The sequence below is a fragment of the Mesoplodon mirus genome (assembly GCF_964341445.2).
Source record: "Mesoplodon mirus genome assembly, chromosome: 9".
NCBI classification, from domain to species: Eukaryota; Metazoa; Chordata; class Mammalia; order Artiodactyla; family Ziphiidae; genus Mesoplodon; species Mesoplodon mirus.
This window is the reverse complement of record NC_138985.1, coordinates 69,713,654-69,735,524: the sequence shown is the minus strand read 5'-3', so window position 1 is coordinate 69,735,524 and position 21,871 is coordinate 69,713,654. Positions and strand designations below refer to the sequence as shown.

General features: G+C 50.7%; 2 protein-coding genes across 4 annotated transcripts in view; one reads left to right on the top strand and one right to left on the bottom strand.

The window, feature by feature from the left end:
• Positions 1-5,019, bottom strand: part of MINDY4 (MINDY lysine 48 deubiquitinase 4) — a 161,594-nt gene extending 156,575 nt beyond the window's left edge. For all 3 annotated transcript variants that reach the window (XM_082631676.1, XM_082631678.1, XM_082631677.1), the window contains exon 1: positions 4,874-5,019. In XM_082631676.1, the coding sequence (XP_082487802.1) occupies positions 4,874-4,936 (63 nt within the window). In that variant the 5' untranslated portion in view covers positions 4,937-5,019. The remainder of the gene's footprint in view (positions 1-4,873) is intronic.
• Positions 5,020-9,815: 4,796 nt separating this feature from the next.
• Positions 9,816-14,381, top strand: INMT (indolethylamine N-methyltransferase; the record flags this gene model as incomplete). Its single annotated transcript, XM_082631847.1, is given in 5 exon segments — positions 9,816-9,969; positions 11,481-11,688; positions 13,947-13,992; positions 13,994-14,173; positions 14,175-14,381. Coding segments are annotated over 5 exon segments (795 nt in total).
• Between the last annotated feature and the right edge of the window lie 7,490 nt (positions 14,382-21,871).

The window sequence follows — 21,871 nt, the reverse complement described above, 5'->3', positions numbered from 1 at the left end:
TTGTGGTGCAAACTGGCATTTGAAAACCACTGGAGCAGTGGACAAGGATGCCCTCAGAAATCAGCCAGTCATCGGTCCCATCATTCATTCAACAAACACTTGTCGTGCACCTACTCTGTGCACAACAAGGCTCTGTTCTAGATGCAGGAGATATAGATGAATTATGACCAAGTCCTGCCCTCATGGAACTGACATTCTGTTAGGGAAGCAAACCATAAACAAAGGGGTAAATGTACAGTACACCAGCTGCTAATATGCTCGATTATGAAGACAGAGAAAACAGAGAGAGGGGAGACACTATTTTAGGTAGTCAGCTATTTATTGAGCATCATCCATGTGCTCACTCCTGTCTTCAAGTTTCCCCGTCTGTGAAATGAAAGGAACAAACCATTAGTCCACTCATTCATCTGCTAGAGGCAGAGGAGTGAACAGACCAAAGTCCTGGCCCTCATAGAGCTCACCTACTATCAGGAAAAAGACAACAAATAGAATACCCTATGGGAAAAAAAATACAGCAGAGTCAGGAAACAGACAGGGCCAGGAGGGGGTGCAGGGAAGGGTTGCTACTTTATAAAAGGTGATCAGGAAAGGCTTCATGATTAAGCTATATTAGAGTCGAGACATGAGGGAACTAAGGGAGCAGATTGTGTAGACACCTGTGGGTAGTGTTCTACAAGGGTAAAGGCCCTGTGGCAGCTACAAGGAGGCCAGTACAGCTAGAGCCATGTAACTAGGGAAAAGTGTCAAGAAATGAGGTCAGAGAGGTTGCCCAGAGCTTGCTAAGGAAAGGCCTTGTCGGCTTTTGTAAAATGGAAAGGCTCCTGGAGGATTTGAAAAAAGGAGCATCCTGGACTAACTTATATTTGCAAAGGATCACTTGGCTGCTAGGTTGAGAACAGACTGTATGAGATAGGGGATCACATATTAAGATTAGAAGGCTATTGAACAACTCACATGAAAGATGGAGGTGACTTGGACCAGGGTGGTTGTAGCATAAGTGGGAATAAGTAGCTACATTCTTTAAGTGCTCTGATGGGAAAGCCCACAGATTTACTGATGGACTGCATGCAGGGTGCACAAAAAGGAAAAAAAGCCAGGAATGGTTCCAAAGGTTTTGGTCCAAGCAACCAGACAGTTAGTGATGCTACTTACTGAAGCTGGAAAAATTGCAGGAGGTGAAGGAATCAGGAATTGAGTTCTGAACGTGTTAAGTTGAGATGTTTATTGGATATCCAAGTGGAGTTGAGATGTTTATTGGATATCCAAGTGGAAATGTAACATAGGCAGTTGGAAAGAATGTAAGAGTTCAAGGAGAGGTCTTGGATAGAGATAGACATTTGGAAACTGTCAGCATATCGATGGTATTGGAACCCACAACAGTGGTGGAAGTGGCTGGGAAATGAATGGAGAAGAGAAGAGGGCCAGAGACTCAGTCTTTAAGCCCACCAGCATGCACAGCTCAGGAAGCCAGGGGGGACTTGCCAGGAACCTGAGAAGGTATAGAAGGAAGACCAGGAGGGGGTGATCTCCAGAAGCCAAGGGGAATGAGTTTCCAAGAAAGGCATAATCAACTGAGTCAAACACAATTGTTAGATCAATAAGTGTAAGGAACGAAAATCAGAAGTCATTGGTGAACTTGACAAGAGTTGTTTCCATGGAGTGATGGGGACAAAAGCCTGATTAAAGTGGGTTTGAGAAAACAGGGAGAAGAATTAGAATCAGAACATACAGAGCCCTTTCATGGGTTTTGCTATAAAAGAGAAAGAGACTAGTAGCTGGAGGGTCTTGGGGGTCAAGATGGAATTGGTAGGAGCACGTATACATGTTGATAAGACTAACCCAGTAGAGAAAGCAAAATGTATGCTACAATACAGAGAGATGATGATAACTGCACCAGTGTCCTGGAACACACAAGAGGGGACAGGCACACAGGGAGGGGTTGGCCTTACCCAGGAAGATGGAGAATTCATCCCTAAGAACAGGAGGCAGGGTGGGGCAAATAGTTCAGGCCCAGGAAGGTTAGTTACTATGGTGGTAGGGCGTGCTGGAGTTTTCTCAAGGCTGCTTCTATTTTCTCAGTGAAATTAGAGGGGGAGGGGGCTTTGGAGCTTGAGGAGAGAGATGTGTGAAATGGTCAGTCAAGATTTGAGAGAGTGAACGGGCTGGAGAGGTATAAGCAGATGGGCAGGCATCCCTGAGGCATCACAGGAGTGAGTGGCCATGAATTTGGCATGAAACCATCAACATGGTGGTGTGTTTTCCCCCAGCCCCATTCAGCTCTGCAGTGCAGGCACAGAGTAGACCAAGCTGAATTTTTAACATCAGAGGAGTATAAAGAAGGGAGAGACAGGCAAGGGAGTTGAGCGTGGTGTTGAGGACGTGATTACAATGGTGGGCGGGTAAGACGTGAGGAGAGGTCACAGAGGGCTGAGGAATGATGAAAAGTTGGCAGAAACAGTGGAATGGAGATGGGAATGAGGCTGAAGAATAGTTTATAGCGGGCTACTGATGGGGGTGAGCTGGAAGTGAGGGACGATGGGATGCTTGGAACTGAGATTATGGAAACAAGCTTAGGGCATGACCACCTGGAAGGAGTGTCAAAGGTCAGATGGGACAGGTCCCTGCAGGAGAGGGAGGCTGGGGCACGAGAGGAGGGAGGCCTGGAAGGCTAGGGCACCAGAAGAGTCACCTTGGTGGACCCTGCCATTGCCAGGAGACTGTCATGGTTCTCCCTGCAGGGGGATCACGCTTGGTGGAGGCCAGTGTAGCTGGGTACAAAGTAGGTTGGAGGGTAGAGGAGGAGTAGTGGAAGGTGAGGTTCGAGGGGGAACCGGCAGCCACGTCATGGGGAGCCTGGTAGGCCCTGGTGAGGCCTTCCCTGGGATTTTATTCTAATTGCAAAAGGAAGTGCATGGAGGGTTTTGGACAGAGGAGTGACATGATCTGACCTGCTCACCTTGGGCAAGTTTCTTTGCCTGCCAGTCTGATCATAGTCTTTCGTGAAAGGGAATAAATAATTATACCTCTTTCAGGACTGTTATGAGGATTTGAGAAAATAAACAGGCATCTAGAAGGTACCTTGCACCACGATGGGCACGTTCTTGGTCAGAACCGCTCGGTACCTGCCTTGTGCCAAGCCCTGAGGGGAGTACACAGTCTCTGCCCCGGAGCAGAAGGTGATAAGCAAAGCAGCCAACCTGAGCTGCAGTTCCAGCTCTCCATGACTTTCTGAATGACTGCAGGCAACTCCTTTCTCCTCTCGGGGCTTTAGTGTGCCCCGATGAAAAGTAGGAAGGAGAGGAGACCAAGTGAACCAGACGACTGCCAAGGTTCCGCCCAGTTCAGGTGTCAGCTCTGTGGACCTGTCTGGTGGGTGAGACAGGCAGATGTGTAAACTATGACATGAGCACCGATGAGCAAACCACAGACAAATGAATGTTATTTCAGCCGCAGTTACCTGAGACATCTTGAAGGAAATGGAACTTGGGATGGGCGATGGGTGGAACAGGGAAAAGAAAGCATGTGAGAGAAGCTGGAAATGAGATTGGGCTGGTAAGGTGAGGTCAAGCTACAGGGGAGCCTTGGATATCAGGTGAGGTCTCTGGATTTCGTTTGTACTCGAGAAAGGATACGTATGAGGAAAACTCTCAGAGAGTTTTGCTTGGTAGCCCAGACTTAAAAGAAACGATGGCTGTGGTCAGCCTCACAGGGTGTATCACTGATATCCCCTGTGTAGCCAGGACTAGGTGATGGCAGGTCAATTAGCCATAAAAACAGAGCAGGTACAGTGAGGCCACATTGCATTTTAAATAAAAATACATTTTCAAAAAGCAAAGAAAGACACTTTCAAAACAAGTGCACATCAGAGATGGGGGAGGAGACAATGTTGAATGCCAACTATGTGCCAGATACAGTGGCTGGGACCTGCCTGTACATTATTATTAATCCTCTTTATAAATCTGCCAAGAGTAGGTCTTATTATTCCTCTTTTACAGATAAGGAAATCAAGGCAGTGAGTAAGGTACTCCAGCTTGAGCTGCTAATTAATAGCGGATATTTGAACTGTTCCCTCTGACTCCAAAGCCCTTCCCTTTCCCCCATTCAAAACACTGTTTATTTTGTTTGTGTCTTTTAATGCCAGACAAGAGCCCATCGTCCCCGCCCAACATGACACCAGGAGGACACCAAACACATAGCAGGTGGTCAGTCTGGGTCAGCAGTGGGTGCTTTCCCTACACATCCGTACACAGTGACCCCCAGTGACCTTTTCCCCAGCCTGCCTTCATCTCCACTGTCAGGGCAGGTGGGAGCCAAGGACCTCCCCAACTTCTGAGTTCTCTGAAAACTCTCCTGGGACAAGACAATAGGAGAACTTAAAAACAAAACGACCTCAACGATTGAATTTCCCACTGATGAACAAGACTAAAAGGTCTGACTGACAACAACTTTTTTTAGCCCTTTGGAGTTCCTTTGGGGGTAAGTTCTTTCCTAGTGGGATGTAAGCCTTGGGACTGGTTATGGAGCCCGGCGGCAAGGCCGGCCTGCTGGGCTCCCAGAGCCTCGTGAACTTTAGGAAAATGAGGAGGGCCCAGGCCCCTGGTTCGCGCGCCCTGGAGGGAGACGCCCGGGAGGACGGCCGCGGTCCTGCCCCGCTTTGCGGGAAGTGCACCGTGAGAGAAATGGCTACTGGGAAAGGTAGTTCCCCAGGCCCGGGAAAGCGGCGCTTGCCTCGGGCATCTCTAGGGCAGGCAGCGGGTAGGGGAAGGGCTCCCTCCCCCAAGGTGCAGAGGTTGCAGGAGTGCCTCCAGACTGTTCGCCCCGCCACCCCCAAAATTGAGCAACTTCCCAGGGCTGTGAGGGCGGCGCCACGTACCTTCCTGCTGAGGAACTCCCTGACCAGGGAGGCCGCCACCTCCTCCACGAAGAGGCTGTCCATGCTCCGGTCTGCCCACGAGGCCGCAGCGCCGCAGCCCCAGATCCCGGGTCCGTCGCGGCCAGTATGGCCGCGTTGCCGCGGCGACGGTGTCATCAGACCCGGAGAACTCCGCCCCTTCCCTGGGAGCGCGCGGGCTGGGAAGGCGGGAGGGAAGGGGCGGAGCAACCTTCAAACTTGCCCTGAGAGCTGGAGGCGGAACCCAGAAGGTACAAGCTCCGGGCATCCCAGGGATCAGGCCGCGGGCTCCGGGATTAGGTCCTGGCACTGGCCCTGTCCATCTGGGTGGCCTAGAACAAGTCGCTGTTCCAATCTGAGTAGCATCTCACAAGGTTTGAATTGGGGAGAGTGCCTGGCTCCTGGTTCCTAGAGGAGTAAACCCCCAGTGAAGTGGCCCCTAGAGGCCCACCCCCAGCACCTCAGCCGTCTCCTGGGTTCCCCCAGGCTGACCCACCTTGGTTGGCCTCCGCTGCAAGGATAAGGAGGCCCAAGACTCTCTGCTGACTTGGTGCTCAAATTAAAGGATGAATCCCTGGCCCCCTTGGTGCCTGCTTTCCCATAAGGAGACTGCCAGTTATTGAACACCAGGCATTTTCACACGTTATCACATCTTTAATCCTACAACCTCCAGGCAAGGTGCTTGCTATCGGCCCATTCTTTAAACCAAGACACTGAGATTCAGAGACGTTAAGATTGTGCTAAAGATCACACAACTAGGAACTGACAAGGCTAGGATTGCAGCCAAACCCATGCCTTTGCCCAGTACCAGCTTCCCCAAACTCAGTCACTTGGGGACCACCTTCACAATCTCCGCCCCATCCGCGCATCACCCAGTGTATTGGTCTGCTAGCACTGGGGTACAAAGTACCACACACCGGGTGGCTTAAACAACAGAAGTGTATTCCCTCACAGTTCTGAAGGTTAGACGTCCAAGATCAAGGTGTCAGCAGAGGTGGTTCCTTCTGAGGTCTCTCTCCTTGGCATATAAATGGCCGCCTTCTCCCTGTGTCTTCGCATGGTCTTCCCTCTACATGTCTGTGTCCTAATCTCTCCTTAAAAGGATACCAGTCAACTGGATTAGGTCTACACTAAATACCTCATTTTAACTTAATTACCTCTTTAATGGCCCAGTCTCCAACTACACGTACATTCTGAGGTACTGGGGGTTAGAACTTCAACATACGAATTTTGAGGGACACAATTCAGTCCATAAAACCTATACTGTTACTTAACATATTATTGACTTTAAGCCATCATACATGTTTCTAGATTTATTTCAAAAGGAAAATATGGAAATCCAAGATCAAGGCACCGACAGATTCAGTGTCTGGTGAGGACCTGCTTCCTGGTTCGTAGATGGCTATCCTCCTACTGCATCTTCACATGGCAGAAAGAGTGAGGGAGCTTGGTGGGGCCTCTTTTATAATGGAACGAATCCCCTCCAAGAGGGCTCCACCGTCATGACCTAAGCACCTCCAAAGGCCCTATCTCCTGATACCATCATGCTAGCGGTTAGGATTTCAATATATGAATCTAGGGGAAACACAAACATTAGACCATAACGATTACTTAGATAGTAGTATTTCAGCAAAAACTTGAAGAAAGACAGGATAAAAGCCATGCAGATACTCAGAAAAAGAGCACTCCAGGTAGAAGGAACAAGTGCAAAGGTCCTGAGACAGCATTGAGCCTGAGTGCTTGTGAAACAGGGAGGCCAGGAGGGAATGAGGCAGCAAGACCCACTACGAAGGCCTGTGGCTCTCGGAAGGACTTGAGCTTTTACTCTGAATTGGTTTTTGAGCAGAGGAGAGACAGGCTCTAAGCTAGGTTTTAACAGGATCTCTCTGGCTTTGGGGTTGAGAATAGACTGTAGAGGGGTGAGTGTAGAAACCACTGTCCTAAGGTTTGCCTTCATCAATTTGACATTTTGTTGATGCCAGGGCTGTCTCAGTCCCTTTTAAGAATGTCGGCATCATCTTAAACATCCTTCTATACTGTGACTTTTGAATAACTCAGGAAATTTTCCATTTAAGAAGACTTCTGCCCTAATTTCAAACACAGGAGCACATTTTCAAGCTATCAAGAAAATAAACTGTTTAAGAGTCGACCAGCTGAGAAAAGAATCGATCTCATTCTCCAGATTAGGAAAACTATCATCTCAGCATCTCCCGCTCTGATACCCCTGTTATCTTTCTTCCCACATGAGCCTGTGGGGTGAAGAAATGAGTCCAGAACTTGCAGGGGTAAACAAGACTTTTCTCTAGTGAGTTGTAAGCAGGCACACAGAGCCTCATCTCATACCAAACACCAAAATAAAGGCTAAATATCTTTTTAAAATCATCACAGAAGCTATCACAATTGGATAGTTATCAGATCTCTGGACATGGAAGGATTTTCAAAGCTTAGATAGAAACAAGCCCAAAGGAAAAATAATTTAACACATTTTATTAAAGAAAAATTAAATATTTGTCCTGAAACAATAAACAGCAAAAGCACTGTTTTCCTTAGAAAAATAATTTGGCAAGTATTTACCTAAATTATTTGTACGAAAAGTTTTTAAAAATTGATCCATTAATCTTATGTCTAGGAATCCAGCCCAAAGCCAGAATCCAAAATACAGAAAAAGCTTATTGCACAAGGATATTAATTATAAGATTATTTATAACAATGAACACCTGTAAGTCTCTTAACTGTCAACCACTTGGGGAGCAGTTAAGTCAAGTTACTTGGACCTCTGTGTACTATTTATTAGGCAACACTAAAAACTGACATTACCAGCTCATTTAGAGTGATACAGAGAAGGGATGCTGACCCCGTGCCGGACAACCAAGCAGTCATGGGGGGCACACACGGTGACTCTACGGCCCTGCAAAACCACTGCAGGTTCACATGTCTGGGGGCACACTTATAACAAGAAACCCTGTGACAAATATGACACACTCAGTGTCACCAATAATTTTAATCCTCCTAGAGTTTATGTTAATTGAGTCTGAATATAACATACTTTTTTAACAAATTGGAGAGACATCTAACTTTATTTTCTTCCAACTGGACAGGCAGTTGTGCCCTCACCATTTATTATATAATCGACCCTTTTCTCACTGAGTGGAAATAGCACAAGTACAGGTTCTAGTAATATCAGAAGAGGGGGAAATTTGCACTGAAAACAATAAAATAGAGCTTCTAGTCTGTTAAAACTCAAAAACCTGAAAAATAAATGTTGATCCTGGGTGGTAGGACTTGGGGCTGTGCGGCTCACATCACAGTGGCCTCAGTATCACCTGGGAACCAGAATCTGCATTTAGCCGGGTCCCCAGGCTATTCCCAGGCACACTAGTTTGAGCAGCACAGCTAAGGGACCTGGATAGACTGCGCAGTATGATGGGGAGAGAATAAGGTTTGGAGCTGGTCTTTATTTTGGCTTTGGACATGGGCCTTGAATCTGTACCTAGACCTAGACTTGCTGCCAGGACCCCCTTGGGAAAAGGCCTGTCACCTTCATCCTCCTCATCTCCAACGGGAGGGGGGAGGGTCTCAACATCCTCTCTACTGATTGTTGTGAAGACGGCAGCGAACGAGGGTGGGGGACACACCTGGCACGTATTATAGGCCAGGGCCCCAGACTTGCCTATTTGCAAAACACACTAGAGTTTGCTACCTGAAATCTCTGATCTTAGGTGAATTTTTGAAAGAGATTTGGCAACACTTTTTTATATAAAACTTTTATTTGAGATGTAGATTCACATGCAGCTATAGAAATAATACACAGAGATCCACGTATGCTTTACCCAGTTTCCATAATGGCGGCATCTTTCAAAACATAGTAAATATCACAACCAGGATATTGTCACTGATACAACCCACTGCTCTTATTCATCTTTTCCTAGTTTTACTGGTAGTCATATGTGTGTGTTTGCGTGTGTGTGTGTGCGTGTGTGTGCACAAATTCTATGCAATTTAATCACATGTTGTGTTTATGTATGCCAATAGTTTTTAAATGGTTTGTGCAAACAGAGGCTTCCCAACCTTTTCAGGGGCCCCGGTTAAGTTTACTTTTACCCTCATCAAAATAAAGGATTGATTGGGCTTCCCTGGTGGCGCAGTGGTTGAGAGTCTGCCTGCCAATGCAGGGGACACGGGTTCATGCCCAGGTCCGTGAAGATCCCACATGCCACGGAGCGGCTGGGCCCGTGAGCCATGGCCGCTGAGCCTGCGCGTCCGGAGCCTGTGCTCCGCAACGGGAGAGGCCACAACAGTGAGAGGCCCCCGTACTGGCAAAAAAATAAATAAATAAAGGATTGATTAAGCAAACAGAGTAAACAGGATTGAAGACAGGAGGAAATATTTAACCAAGGTCAGGACAAACTATTTTCAAGAGCAAGCTCACTGACCTCAGTCAGTGAAATCTTAGCCACCTCTGCATCCTGTTTTCCACCCTACGGGTTTCTCCTTTCTTCGTCTCATTTTTCCACCAATCCCAAAGAGGGAAGCATCCTTGACCTATTCCAGATGCTGGTCTCTCTGTGTCTTTGTCCATCTGTGTCTCTCTCTTAGTTCTGGGGCACTGCCCCTCTGCTTAACCCTCACCCGCAGTACGTGCATTCAAAACATCACCTCTCACGAGCCAAGTACTGAGAACCCCCAGGAGCACATGTTGGCCACCCTGTTGCATTTCTGTGTTGAGATAATTATCAAACAGATAAACTCCAGCCAGAAAAGCTAACATCGTAGCCTGACTCCAACTATGTGGAATCTGAGCTCCTCCCTGGGCGGGAGGGTCTGTCTAAGGAGATTATGAAACTCCTGATGGGAAGAGGCAGGGAGAGGAAAGTGGATATAACGGGACTGCAGCAATGGGAAACACAGCCAGGTCCCAGCTAGAATGGAGGGCAAGCTGTACACAGGAGAGGACTACAGGAAAGAGATCGACTCCCAGGACTACTTAAAGACGTACTGCACCTTCGATTCAGGCACCGTAGCTGAAAATGAAATCTTGACATTTAACCTGAAAAACCTCTTTGAAACCTTCTCTTCAGGTGAGTGTCTGGTCTCCACCTCAGGGAGAGACAGGGCTGCACCTGACAGGAAGAGCTGCCGGCGGCAGGGGACCTGTGCTCTGGGACACTGCTCACCAAGGATGTTGCAAAGGCAGTTCAGCCTGTAAACCCATGAGGCCCTCTGCCGGGTGGCCACTGAGCGGGACCTAAGCACTGGCCTTAGAAGCCAAAGAGCCAGGCTTGAGTCTGTGACAGTCAGTCTCAGTTTCTTCCCCCTGTGAAATGGGAAGGTAACTCCTGAGCTGTGGGGTTCACAGGCTCATGCTGGAGGGGATTTGAGACAACAGACATGAGCACACTGCCCGCATCTGACTTTCTCTGCCTGTCTTCCCGTAAAGCCAGGGTTTGTAGCCTTGGCTCCTGAATCCCCTTGAAAATCTGAGAAAAGCTCTGGTGCACAGGCGTGCACACAGACACACACACACACACACAGTCACACTCCTAATCTTTTACTCAGAATTAAGAGAGCTCATGGATACACAAAGCCAAACACAGCTCAGTTTACAAAACCCTGCTCTTGGGCGTCAGGCTGGGTGATCAGCAGGGATTATCGCCCAGGTTCCTCAGTGCACACAAGGAGAGGCTGAGGTGGGAAAGAGGGGGGTGGCCAGACCAGGTCAGACTGCCAGTCAGTGGCAGCAGCGAACTTCAAGGTCAGTTAACGCAGGGCTGCCATGCACAGTTGGGCAGGGAGTATACTGAACAATTAGGGGTTACTCAGTCACTCAGCAAACATTGCCTTACTGTGTAATCAGTGCCAAGAACGGTATATTAAGCAATGTCCACAAAAATACAGATGAAAGAAAGCTTAAGGCTCACAGAGACATCTGAGGAGACTTCCTAGAGGAAGGACCGGCACTGAGCCTTGAAAAATAGACAGGTGTGTTTCAATGGAGAGCGGAGGAGGGGGGAAGCAGGGAGAAGAGGGAAGTGCACTTAGTGCTTCTCTGAGGCAAAGATCCTTCCCCTCAACTCATCACCGGATCCCCTTGCCTCCCCTGATTGGCTGAGCCAGTTTTGAACCCACTGGCTCGGGACTTATCCCTTATCAGAAGCTCTGTCTTCTGCAACAGAGGAGGTGGGAGAGTGGGCCATGGGGAGTCACTCTCACCATTGTTTTAAACCCAGAGTCAGAAGACTGTTGGAAACAAACCAGTTCCAACCAAGAAGTCAATCTGAAACCTGACCAGAAGTGCAGAACTTGTCCTATCAGGCCTCTGGTAGCAACCCTTGGGGCAGCAGGGGGACGTGGTGTGCGCCAGGCTGTGCCCCACCTGCCAGCCGTCACCCCCTGAGCCCCAGGCATGGGGGTCTGGACTCCCCACACAGCCTGGCTGCTACCCAAGGCAGGGTCGGGTCCCCTGTGAGCCACCCTCCCCTGCTGGCAAGTCCTGGGGCAGGGCAGAGCCTGGCATCTCCATCCATCACAGCTGGGCCTGGAGTAGGGTGTCCCCCGCTCCCACGCACCTGGAAAACACTGTCTCCTGCAGCAGGAGTGAGAGGTGACGTCCTGATCAACACTGGCCCAGGCCCCACCATCTACCAGCTGCTCTCGGCCTGTGACGCCTTCCGGGAGATCATCGCCTCAGACCACTCGGAGCAGAACCCCCAGGAGTTGAAGAAGTGGCTGAAGAAGGAGCCAGGGGCCTACGACTGGTCCCCAGCCATGCAGTACGTGTGTGAGCTGGAGGGAGACAGGTACCCATGGCCACCATCCCTCTCAGATGAGGTCTCCCCGTCACCTGCAGGCCAGAGCCTGAACCTGCCACCCTGCTTCACCTGCCACTTCCCTACAGGTTCTTCCTGACCTGGGTCTCTGACCCAGAGCACCTCCCTCTCTTTGAGTGAGTCCTGCCTCCAGCCTCAGAGCTGCCTGTGCTCTTAGCTTTGGTTGCCCTACTGGGCTCTCCATACTTTGTATCCCACCCATCCTGCAGAACCAGCTTCAGTCCCGCCTCCTCCTGGAAGCCTCCCCTGATTGCTCTAGTCCACACAGATCTCACTTTCCTCTGGTGCAGCTTCTCCTTAACCCTAATGTTGGAGGGGGACTTGTTATGGGAAGATATGGGCTTCAAGGAATCCCCCTGAAGCACTCTTACAAAATCCCACAGACCAACAGCACTGACCCCTCCAGGCACCTTCCCCATCCAATTCACAGAGAGGGAACCCATCTACCAGAGCCCCAGGGGTCACAGGCAGGATGCTGGCCCTGATTTTGCAGCTGAGGAAACTGAGGCCCAGACATGGAGAGTGGCCTCTAGGACACCTTAGAGCCAGGACAAAGATCAGAATTTAAATTCCTGACCCATCCTTGGCCCATGGGGCTCTGACCTAGTTATAGGTAGGGGCAGCCTGCAGTGGGACAGAGCTGGAGGGTCTCTAAGCACAGGGTCGCCACATCAACCCAGCCTGGGCTTCATTCATTCCTGTCATCATTCACGGAGAGCATTCTGATGGTCACGCCTGCTTCTAGGTACTGGAACTATTACAGTGAACAGACAAAGTCTCAGCCCCAGGGAGCTCACATTCTAGTAGGGAAGACAACACAACCAAGCTAGAGAGAGGTAGATATTCAGGGAAAAACAAGTGTTCTAGAGAAGAATCTTCAGCTGAGTAGAGGCCTACAAGAGGTAGGGGTGCTGTGTTAGGTGGAATGGTGTCTTAATCACCTCAGGCTGCCATAGAAATGCCATAGACCCAGTGGCTTAAACAAAGACATTCATTTCTCACGGTTCTGGAGACTGGAAGTTCAAGATCAGGTCTGGTGAGGGCCCTTTTCCTGGCTGGTAGACAGCCGTCTTCTTGTTGTGTCCTCACAAGAAGGAAAAGGAAAGTCAGCAAGCTCTCTAGTGTGTCTTCTTTTAAAAGGCACAAATCCCACCATGAGAGGCCCCACCCTCATGATCTCATCTACCTCTAATTACCTGCCAAAGGCTGCATCTCCAAATACCCTCACATTCATGTTAGGGTTTCAGCATATGATTATGAGGGGGGCACAATTCCGTCCACAGCAGATGGTAAGAGGAGGCCTCTCCAAGGAGGAGCCCTCGGAGCAGCTTCCTGGGTGAGGTGAAGGAGAAAGAATGTGAAGATCTGGGGAAAGAGAGTGTCAGGCAGAGGGGACGGCAAGGGCCAAGGCCCAGCAATGGGAAAGAGCATGTTTAACAGAGCATATTTAAAGGGTCAAGGGCTGCAGGGAAGAAGCATGCGGATATGTTGCTGAATGGGGACAAAGTTCCAGTATGGGGTGATAAAAAATTTTGGAAGCAGACGGTAGTGATAGTTGCACACATTGTGAATGCAATTAAGGCCCCTGAATTGTACATTTAAAGTGATTTAGGGGCCTCCCTGGTGGCGCAGTGGTTGAGAGTCCGCCTGCCGATGCAGGGGACTCGGGTTCGTGCCCCGGTCTGGGAGGATCCCATATGCCGCGGAGCGGCTGGGCCCGTGAGCCATGGCCGCTGAACCTGCGCGTCCGGAGCCTGTGCTCCGCAACGGGAGAGGCCACAACAGTGAGAGGCCCGCATACCGCAAAAAAAAAAAAAAAAAAAAAAAGAAAAAAAAAAAAAAGTGATTTAAATGGCAAGTTTCTGTTATATCTATTTTACAACTTGAAAAATTAATAAGGCAATGTATCAAAAATTGAATTATTTTGAATTATCAAGAAGAAAGATAAATAGAAGGAGAGGAAGGAGGAAGTGGACAAAGAGGAAGAAGGAAGAATCAAATGTCAAATCCCCTGTCACCTACCAGCTGTGTAGCCTTGAGCAAATCACTCAACCTCTCTGTGCCTCAGTTTCCTCATCTGTATAATGGGGGAAATACGATCTCCCTCAAAGAGTAGCTCAACAGGTTAAATCATGGGCCTTGCCCATAGGGAGCCCCTGCATAGGGGGCGAGGGGTGGAGGGATGTTGTCATAATTTTCATCATCACCTCCATGACCCTCCCCCACAGGAGCAAGTGGCAGGAGAAGGAGGCCCGTCACCGAAGGACAGTCACGCAGGTTACTGAAGCGTGACGCAAGCCAGCCGCACCCACTGGGGCCTGCCCAGGTGCCACCAGTTGACTGCGTGCTGACCCTGCTGGCCCTGGAGTGCGCCTGCCATGACGTGGACGCCTACCGGGCGGCCGGGCAAGGCCTGGTCAGCCTGCCGAAGCCGGGCGGGCACCTGGTCACCGTGCGCAGTAGCCCTGCGCACCCAGCACTACATGGTGGGCGCCAAGAAGTTCTTTGGGCTCCACCTGGAGAAGGAGACGGTGGAGAAGGCCTTGCAGGACGCCGGCTGCCAGGTGCTGAGGTGCCAGTACTCCCCCGTCAGCTACTCAGAGGCCCACTGCATCAACGAGGGCATCTGCTTTGTGGTCGCCCGCAAGGGTCCCGGGGCCTGAGGCCAGCCTGGCAGAGAGGGCCTGCCCCAGAAGGGAAGTCAGGGCCAGCGTTTCTTAGAGTCTCACTCCACAGCCCCCTAATGCAAGGCCAGCCTGAACCCTATCCCTTCATTCTTATTACTATGTCCCAAAATCACAGGTGAAAAGCAGGGTCTCCCTGCCCCCAGCCCAGGGATCCGTCCCCCACACCCTTTTCTGGCTCATACTGCACCAAAAAATCAGGAAAATAAAGTGGCTCAGCTAGATATTGCCTTAATTTGGTTCCTCCCCCCACCCCCCCGAAGCAGACCCTCAGACAAGGATTTGAGAGCAAATAGCTTATCTGAGAGAGGATCCCAGGAAACACCAATAGGAGCGTGGGAAGGAAAGCAGGGAAGGCAGGCAGACAGGCAGGTAATAAAGGGTGTGTCATCAAGCCCGTCACCACTGCGGGCAACTGGAGATCACCTGTCGGGGGGCTTCAGAGTCGCCCCACTCCAGGAAGTTGAGGCATTTGTCCACCAACTCCCAGGGTTGTGGTTGAGGGCTGCCCAGGGTGCATGAATTGGCCAGGATTTTTGAGCCTGCCTATCATGTGCAACAGGGAGAGACACTCAGACAAAGACCTGCAGGGCTGGTCCCTGGAAGTTGGAGGGTGGGGCTGGTCTGGGCAGCCTGGCCCTTCTGCTGGAGGAACAGGACCTCAGGTTCTCAAAGCCGAAAGGCATCTGTAAGAACTAGATGATTTCCGGGCCAAACTCCTATTCCCCCTTGGGTGGGAAAACCAAGATCTGGGAGGAGAGGTGACTGGCTCCTGATGGCTCAGTGAGTCCACTGCAGAGCCAGAGCTGGAGCCGCGGGCCAGGTTAGGATGAACCTGGATGGGGGATGGAGCTGCCAGGAGAGGGTACAAAGGGAGACCTTGTGAACCTGAGGGAGGCAGGGGCCTGTACCCAGCCCATGGACTCTGTGCCCCTCATTCTTTCTTCCTCAGGTCACCCCATGGGCCCGGTACCCTGGGCTTAGAAGGGCAACCAGAGGTCCAAGGCAGCTCCCCCAGAATATGTGTGAAGTGAGGCTACTATGGACCTGGCAGGTGATGGAGCCCCAGGGAGTGGTCAGCTGAACTAGGCCAGGCAGGGCAGGGAGTCAGGCCTCTCCATCCATATGACCAAGAAAACAAGCTCTTGGAGCTTTGGGAAGACCTGGGTTACATCCCTAGAAGAAACTTCACGAAGTCGTGTGTCTCTCGAGACACTCCTTGCCCACACAGCCGGCCAGCTCACATCCCAGCCAGCTCCTGACTCTGGGCTGACATATTCTCTCTGGGATGTGGGAGAGTGTTGGCCTTTCTCCACCAGAGCCTGGCTCATACAAAGCCCTTCACGCTCTCTGACCTATGGCGTGGGCCCCTCACAGCTCCCAGTGTCTACATTAGTCCATGCTCCATCAAGCAGTCTCCCAGAGCAAATGCAGTCAAGCCTCTGCCCTGTTGGAACCGTGGGCCTCGGGAAAAGGTCCCAACAGGTAACGGCCCACGAGGCTCTCCGCAACCTGGCTGCTGCCTTGTGTCCTGCAGCTACCACGCAGGGCTCCCTGAACGTCCAGCCTCCTCCCACCTGCACGTCCTTACCCCAGAAACGCGTTCTCTCTCCTCCAGCCCAGGCCCCAGCTCTGAACAGCTTCCAACAAGGTGTCCAGGACACAGCAGTGACAGGGAGAAGGGCTGAGCCAGGACTCTTCACCCAGACAAAAGGGCAGCCTCCATTTGCTAACCTGCTGCTAAAGCCCAGTGTTTTCCAAACTGCTTCTACTGTGTTCTTGGGGGTCCCTGAGCCTTAAGGCAGGGGGCAGCGGCAGGACAGTCCTCCTCCTTCCAATGTCAGCTGAAACATGGGCGGCTGACAGGAGAGAGGGGGCAATGTGAGGCGGCAATGGCTCCCCATGACCACCAGAGGGCAGTGCAGGGCAGAAAGCTGCCGGCAGACGTGCAAGGAGAGCAGATTTCAGAGGTTTGCTTGGAAAGACAATTCCATGCTTGGGCCCCTTTTTGGCTCAGTTGGGTCCTGCCAGGCCTCACCGAGCCCAGAGCCATAACCAGACCCGTCAGAGGAGCCTGGAAACCATTGGACAGGAAGAGCCTCCCTGATACCGGGACTTGCTGTCTCTGTGGGTCCTGGACACTGCATGTCAGCTGGGGCCCAGGAGATTAGGGCTTTGCAAACTAACGTGCATGTGAGTCACCTGGGGAGCTTGTTAAGCTATGGATTCTGATCCAATAGGTCCAGTCCAGTAGGGCCTGAGATTCTGCATTCTCAACAAGCCTCAAACTATCCTGATGCTTCTGGTCCAAAGGCCATACTTTGAAGATCAAGGCATTAAGGAATGCATCTTGATTTCTGCTTTCCCCCTGAGTAACAGGGCTCCTGGGCACACCTTGGAGTTGGCACACCTAACTTTCTGGCCCCTAGCTCCAGGTGAGAGAGGGAGGAGGCCCAGCACTCTACCCAGAAAACATCTCCGGTTCCCCTTCTCTTAACCCAGGCCTGGTGGGCTCTCCCCTCCCTCTGCTCTTTGAAAGCTTCTCCTCCAGATGGAAGTCCTCAGGGAATGGACTGAGGGAGCCCCCAGACTCCTCACTCAGCAGGATTTGCTGCTGCTGAGGTCGGCATGTGTTTCAAACAACTAGATGCCTGCCTGCCAGCCCTTCATGACTAAGACACCCATCAACCTGCCACATCACCTGCCCTCCTCTGAGCTCCTAAGAGGCAGAGGGGACAGGGTGGATTAACATGAGGACCAAAGATGCAAAGTGGCTTCCACAAAGGCACTGCCCTTCCACATTCCCAGCACGAGTCCCTCAAAGAAGGCTGGGGGCTCGGACTGGGGTTCTCACCCTGGATAGGCATGGAGTCACCCAGGGAGCTGGAACCTTCCTGCAGCCTGGGAACTCCTCCAGACCAACTACATCAAAAGCTCTGGGTTGAGGGACCCAGGCAGTAGTATTTCATAACACTCTCCTGGGGATTCGAGTGTGGAACCCAGATGGAGAACTACTCACCTGGGCCACTGCTCATGGACAACCTGGAGCTCTAATAAAATGCATATTCTGAGTTGATAGGTCTGAGATGGGCTGAGAATTTGCATTTGTAACGTGTCCCCAGGTGATGCCCCTGCAGCTGATCCCAGAACCAGTCTGGGAAACAAGACTACAGATGGGGGGACCTCCTCTTGTCCCCCCAGCCTGGGCCCATGCTAGCTGGGGGAGGGGGACTGAGGAACACAATAAAGTGGTCCAAGTGCAAAGCAAAGCAATGACCCCTGATGGACCACATCCTTCAGACCTAGGGTATTGACTGATTCACAAAAGCCTTCTGAATCAGCAAAGCCAGATCTCTCTGTGCTGCCTCTACTAATACATCATTGGGAGCATCCAAGAGTCACTCATTCCTTCTAGAAGTTCATCCACAGAGCGACTGTCTGTATTTTAGCCCCACTTGCTCTCCTGCCCTCCCGACTACAGTGTCCAGCCACCTCCACTTGCCAGACCTCAGCCCCTCTAACTCAGCAGGTGCAAAGGCAAAGTCCCCATCCCCCATCCCTCTCCTCCTCACCCGTCCCCACACCAGTGAGGACACTTCCGTCCATGCCCTCACCCATCCCAACCTCCTTCCTCTCTCACCATCGGTTGTCACCCAGGCTCACCCAGGCCTCTTCATGTTACCTCCTAAACAACTCTTCAAATCCACCCAACCGCTCTCCACCCCATCGCTGCCTGAACCCAGCCATATTATCCTCACTTCAATTCTGCCACGCATTCCTGACCGGTCCCAGCCTCCATATCTGCCGTTTTGTGCCTGTTTTTTTTTATCTTCTCCACCAGCCAATGAACTCCTTGGAGCGCACAGGGCCTGCCATACAGGAGGGGTTTGATAAATGCCACCTGCATGAAGGAAAGAGTCAGGGGCCCTGGTGTCCAGTCCTGGCAGCTCTGTTCACTCACTTGCTGACCTTTGGCAAGAACTTTCTTTCCCCCGGCATCACTCTCCTCATCTGAAATGGTACCCAAAGATGCTTAAACATCAGTTCTGAGATCCCTGTGAGGGGATGTGATCTTCTGTAGCTTACTCCTCCCCAGAAGCCAGGAGGGTCCCAGGAGAGAACAGCCATGGGGCCCCCTGATCCCAGGGGTGACCCCTTTTTCCCTCCCTCTCTCCTCACCACCAGCCAGGCCCTTCCCTGAACCTGGACACCCCAGCCTGAGAAGGGTCAGGGCTCCCCCACCCACAGACTCTGGGCTGCAGGATGGGCATCAGAGAGAGCTTGTTAGAAACGCAGACTCTCAGATCCCAGCCCCGACCTGCTGAAGCCGACCTGCACTTTAACAAGATCCCCAGGGGCTTCTCCTGCACTACAACCTGAAAAGCCCTGATTTAGAAATGCAGAGATGAAGACAGGATGCTGAGGGGGCGGAAGGGCAGAGGAGAGGGAGCAGGGCTCCTTCCCAGCAGCCTCCTCTCTGGCCTTCCTCACCCTCCTGTCTCAGCTCAGTGGTTGGGGGTCCCCACCTCCCCACACAGAGCACATTCTCCCTCCTCACCCCCTCCATTCCCACCACATCACCCATGTCTTCCTTCAGGGCACATGTTATTCTCTTTGCTGTCTCTATCCCCTTCCCTCCCCGGAAAGGACGTTCTCTCCTTCCCTGATGTACCCCCCGTGCCCATCACACGGTACCAGCTGCACAACTATTGTTAAATAAAGAAGTTGACTGTGTGAAACTTACAATTATGGACTTCACCCTCTGAACTTCAAAGCTGCCAAAACTGTCTAATCCAACAGCTTTGTCCCATTCTTTACATTTCAAATGGGCCAGAATCCAACAACTTTATACTTCAGGCAGAACATCCAGATTTCAAAAGCATGTACCAGGGTGGGGTAGATTGCAAAACTGACCAAAGTTCTTCCCTTTCCAGCAGGCAACTTGTCTTTGCAAATGACTTGGCTGCTCCTCCCACTGGGAGGTCACATCTATTCCTCCGCATCTCTTCCCCACTCCCAGTCTCGGCTTGGCCACGTGTCTTGCTTTGGTCAATACGCATCAGCAAAAGTGATGCTGGCAGGGGGTTGAAAAGCACTTGCACATGGGGCTTGTTCCATCTCTCGCTCCTTGGTATTTACCCAAGAGAGTTGAAAATGTATGTCCACACAAACACCTGTACACAGATGTCGATACCAGCTTTGTTCATAATTGCCCAAACTTGGAAGCAACCGAGATGTCATTCAATAGGTGAATGGATGAATATACTGCGGTCCATCCAGATAATGGAATATTATTTGGTGCTAAAAAATAATGATCTCTCAAGCCCTGAAAGTCATGGAGGAACCTTAAATCATATTACTAAGTGAAAGAAGCCCATCGGAAAAGGCTACATAGTCCATGATTTCAATTATATGATGACATCCTGGAAGGGGCAAAACTATGGAAACAGTAAAAGGATCAACTTTTACAGGGATGGGGGAAAGGAAGGATTAATAGGCTGAGCACAGAGGATTTTTAGGACAGTGAAACTATTCTGTATGGTACTGTAATGGTGGATACATGTCTTTACCTACAGTTGTCAAAACCCATAGAATGTACCCCAAGAGTGAACCAAATGGAAACTGTGGACTTTGAGTAATAAGATATCAGTATAGATTCACTGATTGCAACAAACGTACCCATCTAGGGGTGGATGTTGATAGTGGGGGAAGTTGAGGGACAGGGGGAAAGTGGGAACCCTCTGTACTTTCTGTTCAATTTCACTGTGAACCTAAGACTGCTCTAACAAATAAAGTCTCTTTTTTTAAAAAGTGCTCATACACTGGTGCTTGTTTCCTCTCTTGCTGCTCTGGGGAACCCTGTGACCTGGAGCATGTCGAAAAGCCCAGGTGGCCTCTGGATCCTGGTGGCCGTGCCTACCGCCCCAGCTGATATGGAGCCAACTGCCAGGCAAACGAGTGAGGGCCTCCCAGACAGACCATCAGCCCAGCCAAGGTGCCAGCTGAGTGCAGAGAGTAGCCAAACCGGCCCTGACCAGCAGCCCTGCACAGCCAACTCACAGAATAATGAAATAAAAATAAATGCTTCTCGGTTTCAGTCTCTAATTTGGGGGGTAAGTGGCTACCACACAAAAAAACAACTGAAACAGATTTTTCAATTAAAGTGGCAGAGCGAACACACATTTGAGCTCTATCTGTTCCGAAACCCCACTAAAATGACAGCAAACATTATTTAACACCATAAACCCACAAGGACAAACTGGAAAGGAGATGACCTCACCACGATTCTGAAAGCTGGGCGTCAGCCTGATTAGTGGTCCCTAACCTCGCTGCATCATAAGCCCGCAGTGGTGGATGCTGATAAGCAACATGATTTACTTTAGGAGACTGGACTGGCTGCTTCTGGAAAAGGCAGATCAAGTGGGCTGACTGTGGGCACACAACGGGAGGGTTATTGAACACTGTGTGGGATAAGGCCAGGTGCTCACACCCTGCTCATCAACCCAGGGCAGCTGGCACTCCTCACCCACACACACAGGACCAAGGTGGGTTCTCAGAGAGGGCCAAACAGAGGGGGGCTGGACCATGACTACGAGTGGATGGGAGAAGCACCATCCTGAAAATAAAAGGATTATGAAGACTTACAGGCTGAATATCAAGGCCATCCCCTACCCCAGGCTTTTTCCCTCTTACTCAGCTTCCAGAATGCCTGCTGCTAAGTGTTTTTTCCTCTAGCAGGAGGCCGGGTGGAGGGGGTGTTCTCTGGAGAACCTGACCAAGGCAAGAGAAGTTGACATAAAGTGTCCTATTGACCTAAGAAATCGACATCGGTTGTCCCCCAACAAATAGCTCAGCCAGATCACGCCCCCCCATGAATACAGAGCTTCTAACCTCTGCAGTGCGCCTCTCCAAGTATGAACAGACAGCTAAGGATTGCCACACATGTGAGGAGAACCTAATCACTAGAGAACAAAACAACAGGAAAAAAAAGCAACGTGGAAGAAACAGATTGTGTAGGAAGCAGAAATTTACACCATAATTACTGGCACCTATAAGGAACAGGTTCTGTCCTGCTGGGGCCAAATCAGGGCTTAAAATAGCAGGAAATCCAGAAATCCAGGAAAGGCAAATGTAAGCTTCAGCAGAGGAGCCTGGAATTCTGGAAGGGAAGGGTCCTCCACCCCAGCCCCTCACACCCCACATGGGAAGATAACAAAAATTCCTCCAAACTTCCTTAGGGGTCACCTGATGTGACCTTACTGTTCCCAAACCTCAGCCCTCCCTGCCTCAGGATCTTTGCATGTGCTGTTTACTCTGCTTTGCATGCCTTTGGCCTTGGCTGTGGCCATACTTGGTAGATCCTCCCCTTAGCTCTAAACCCAGGTAGTTTATCTGCTCCATCTAGAGCATCTTTCCTTCCCCCTTCACCACCAGCACGGTGCCACATGGTATTTTGCAAGGCTCTGTGG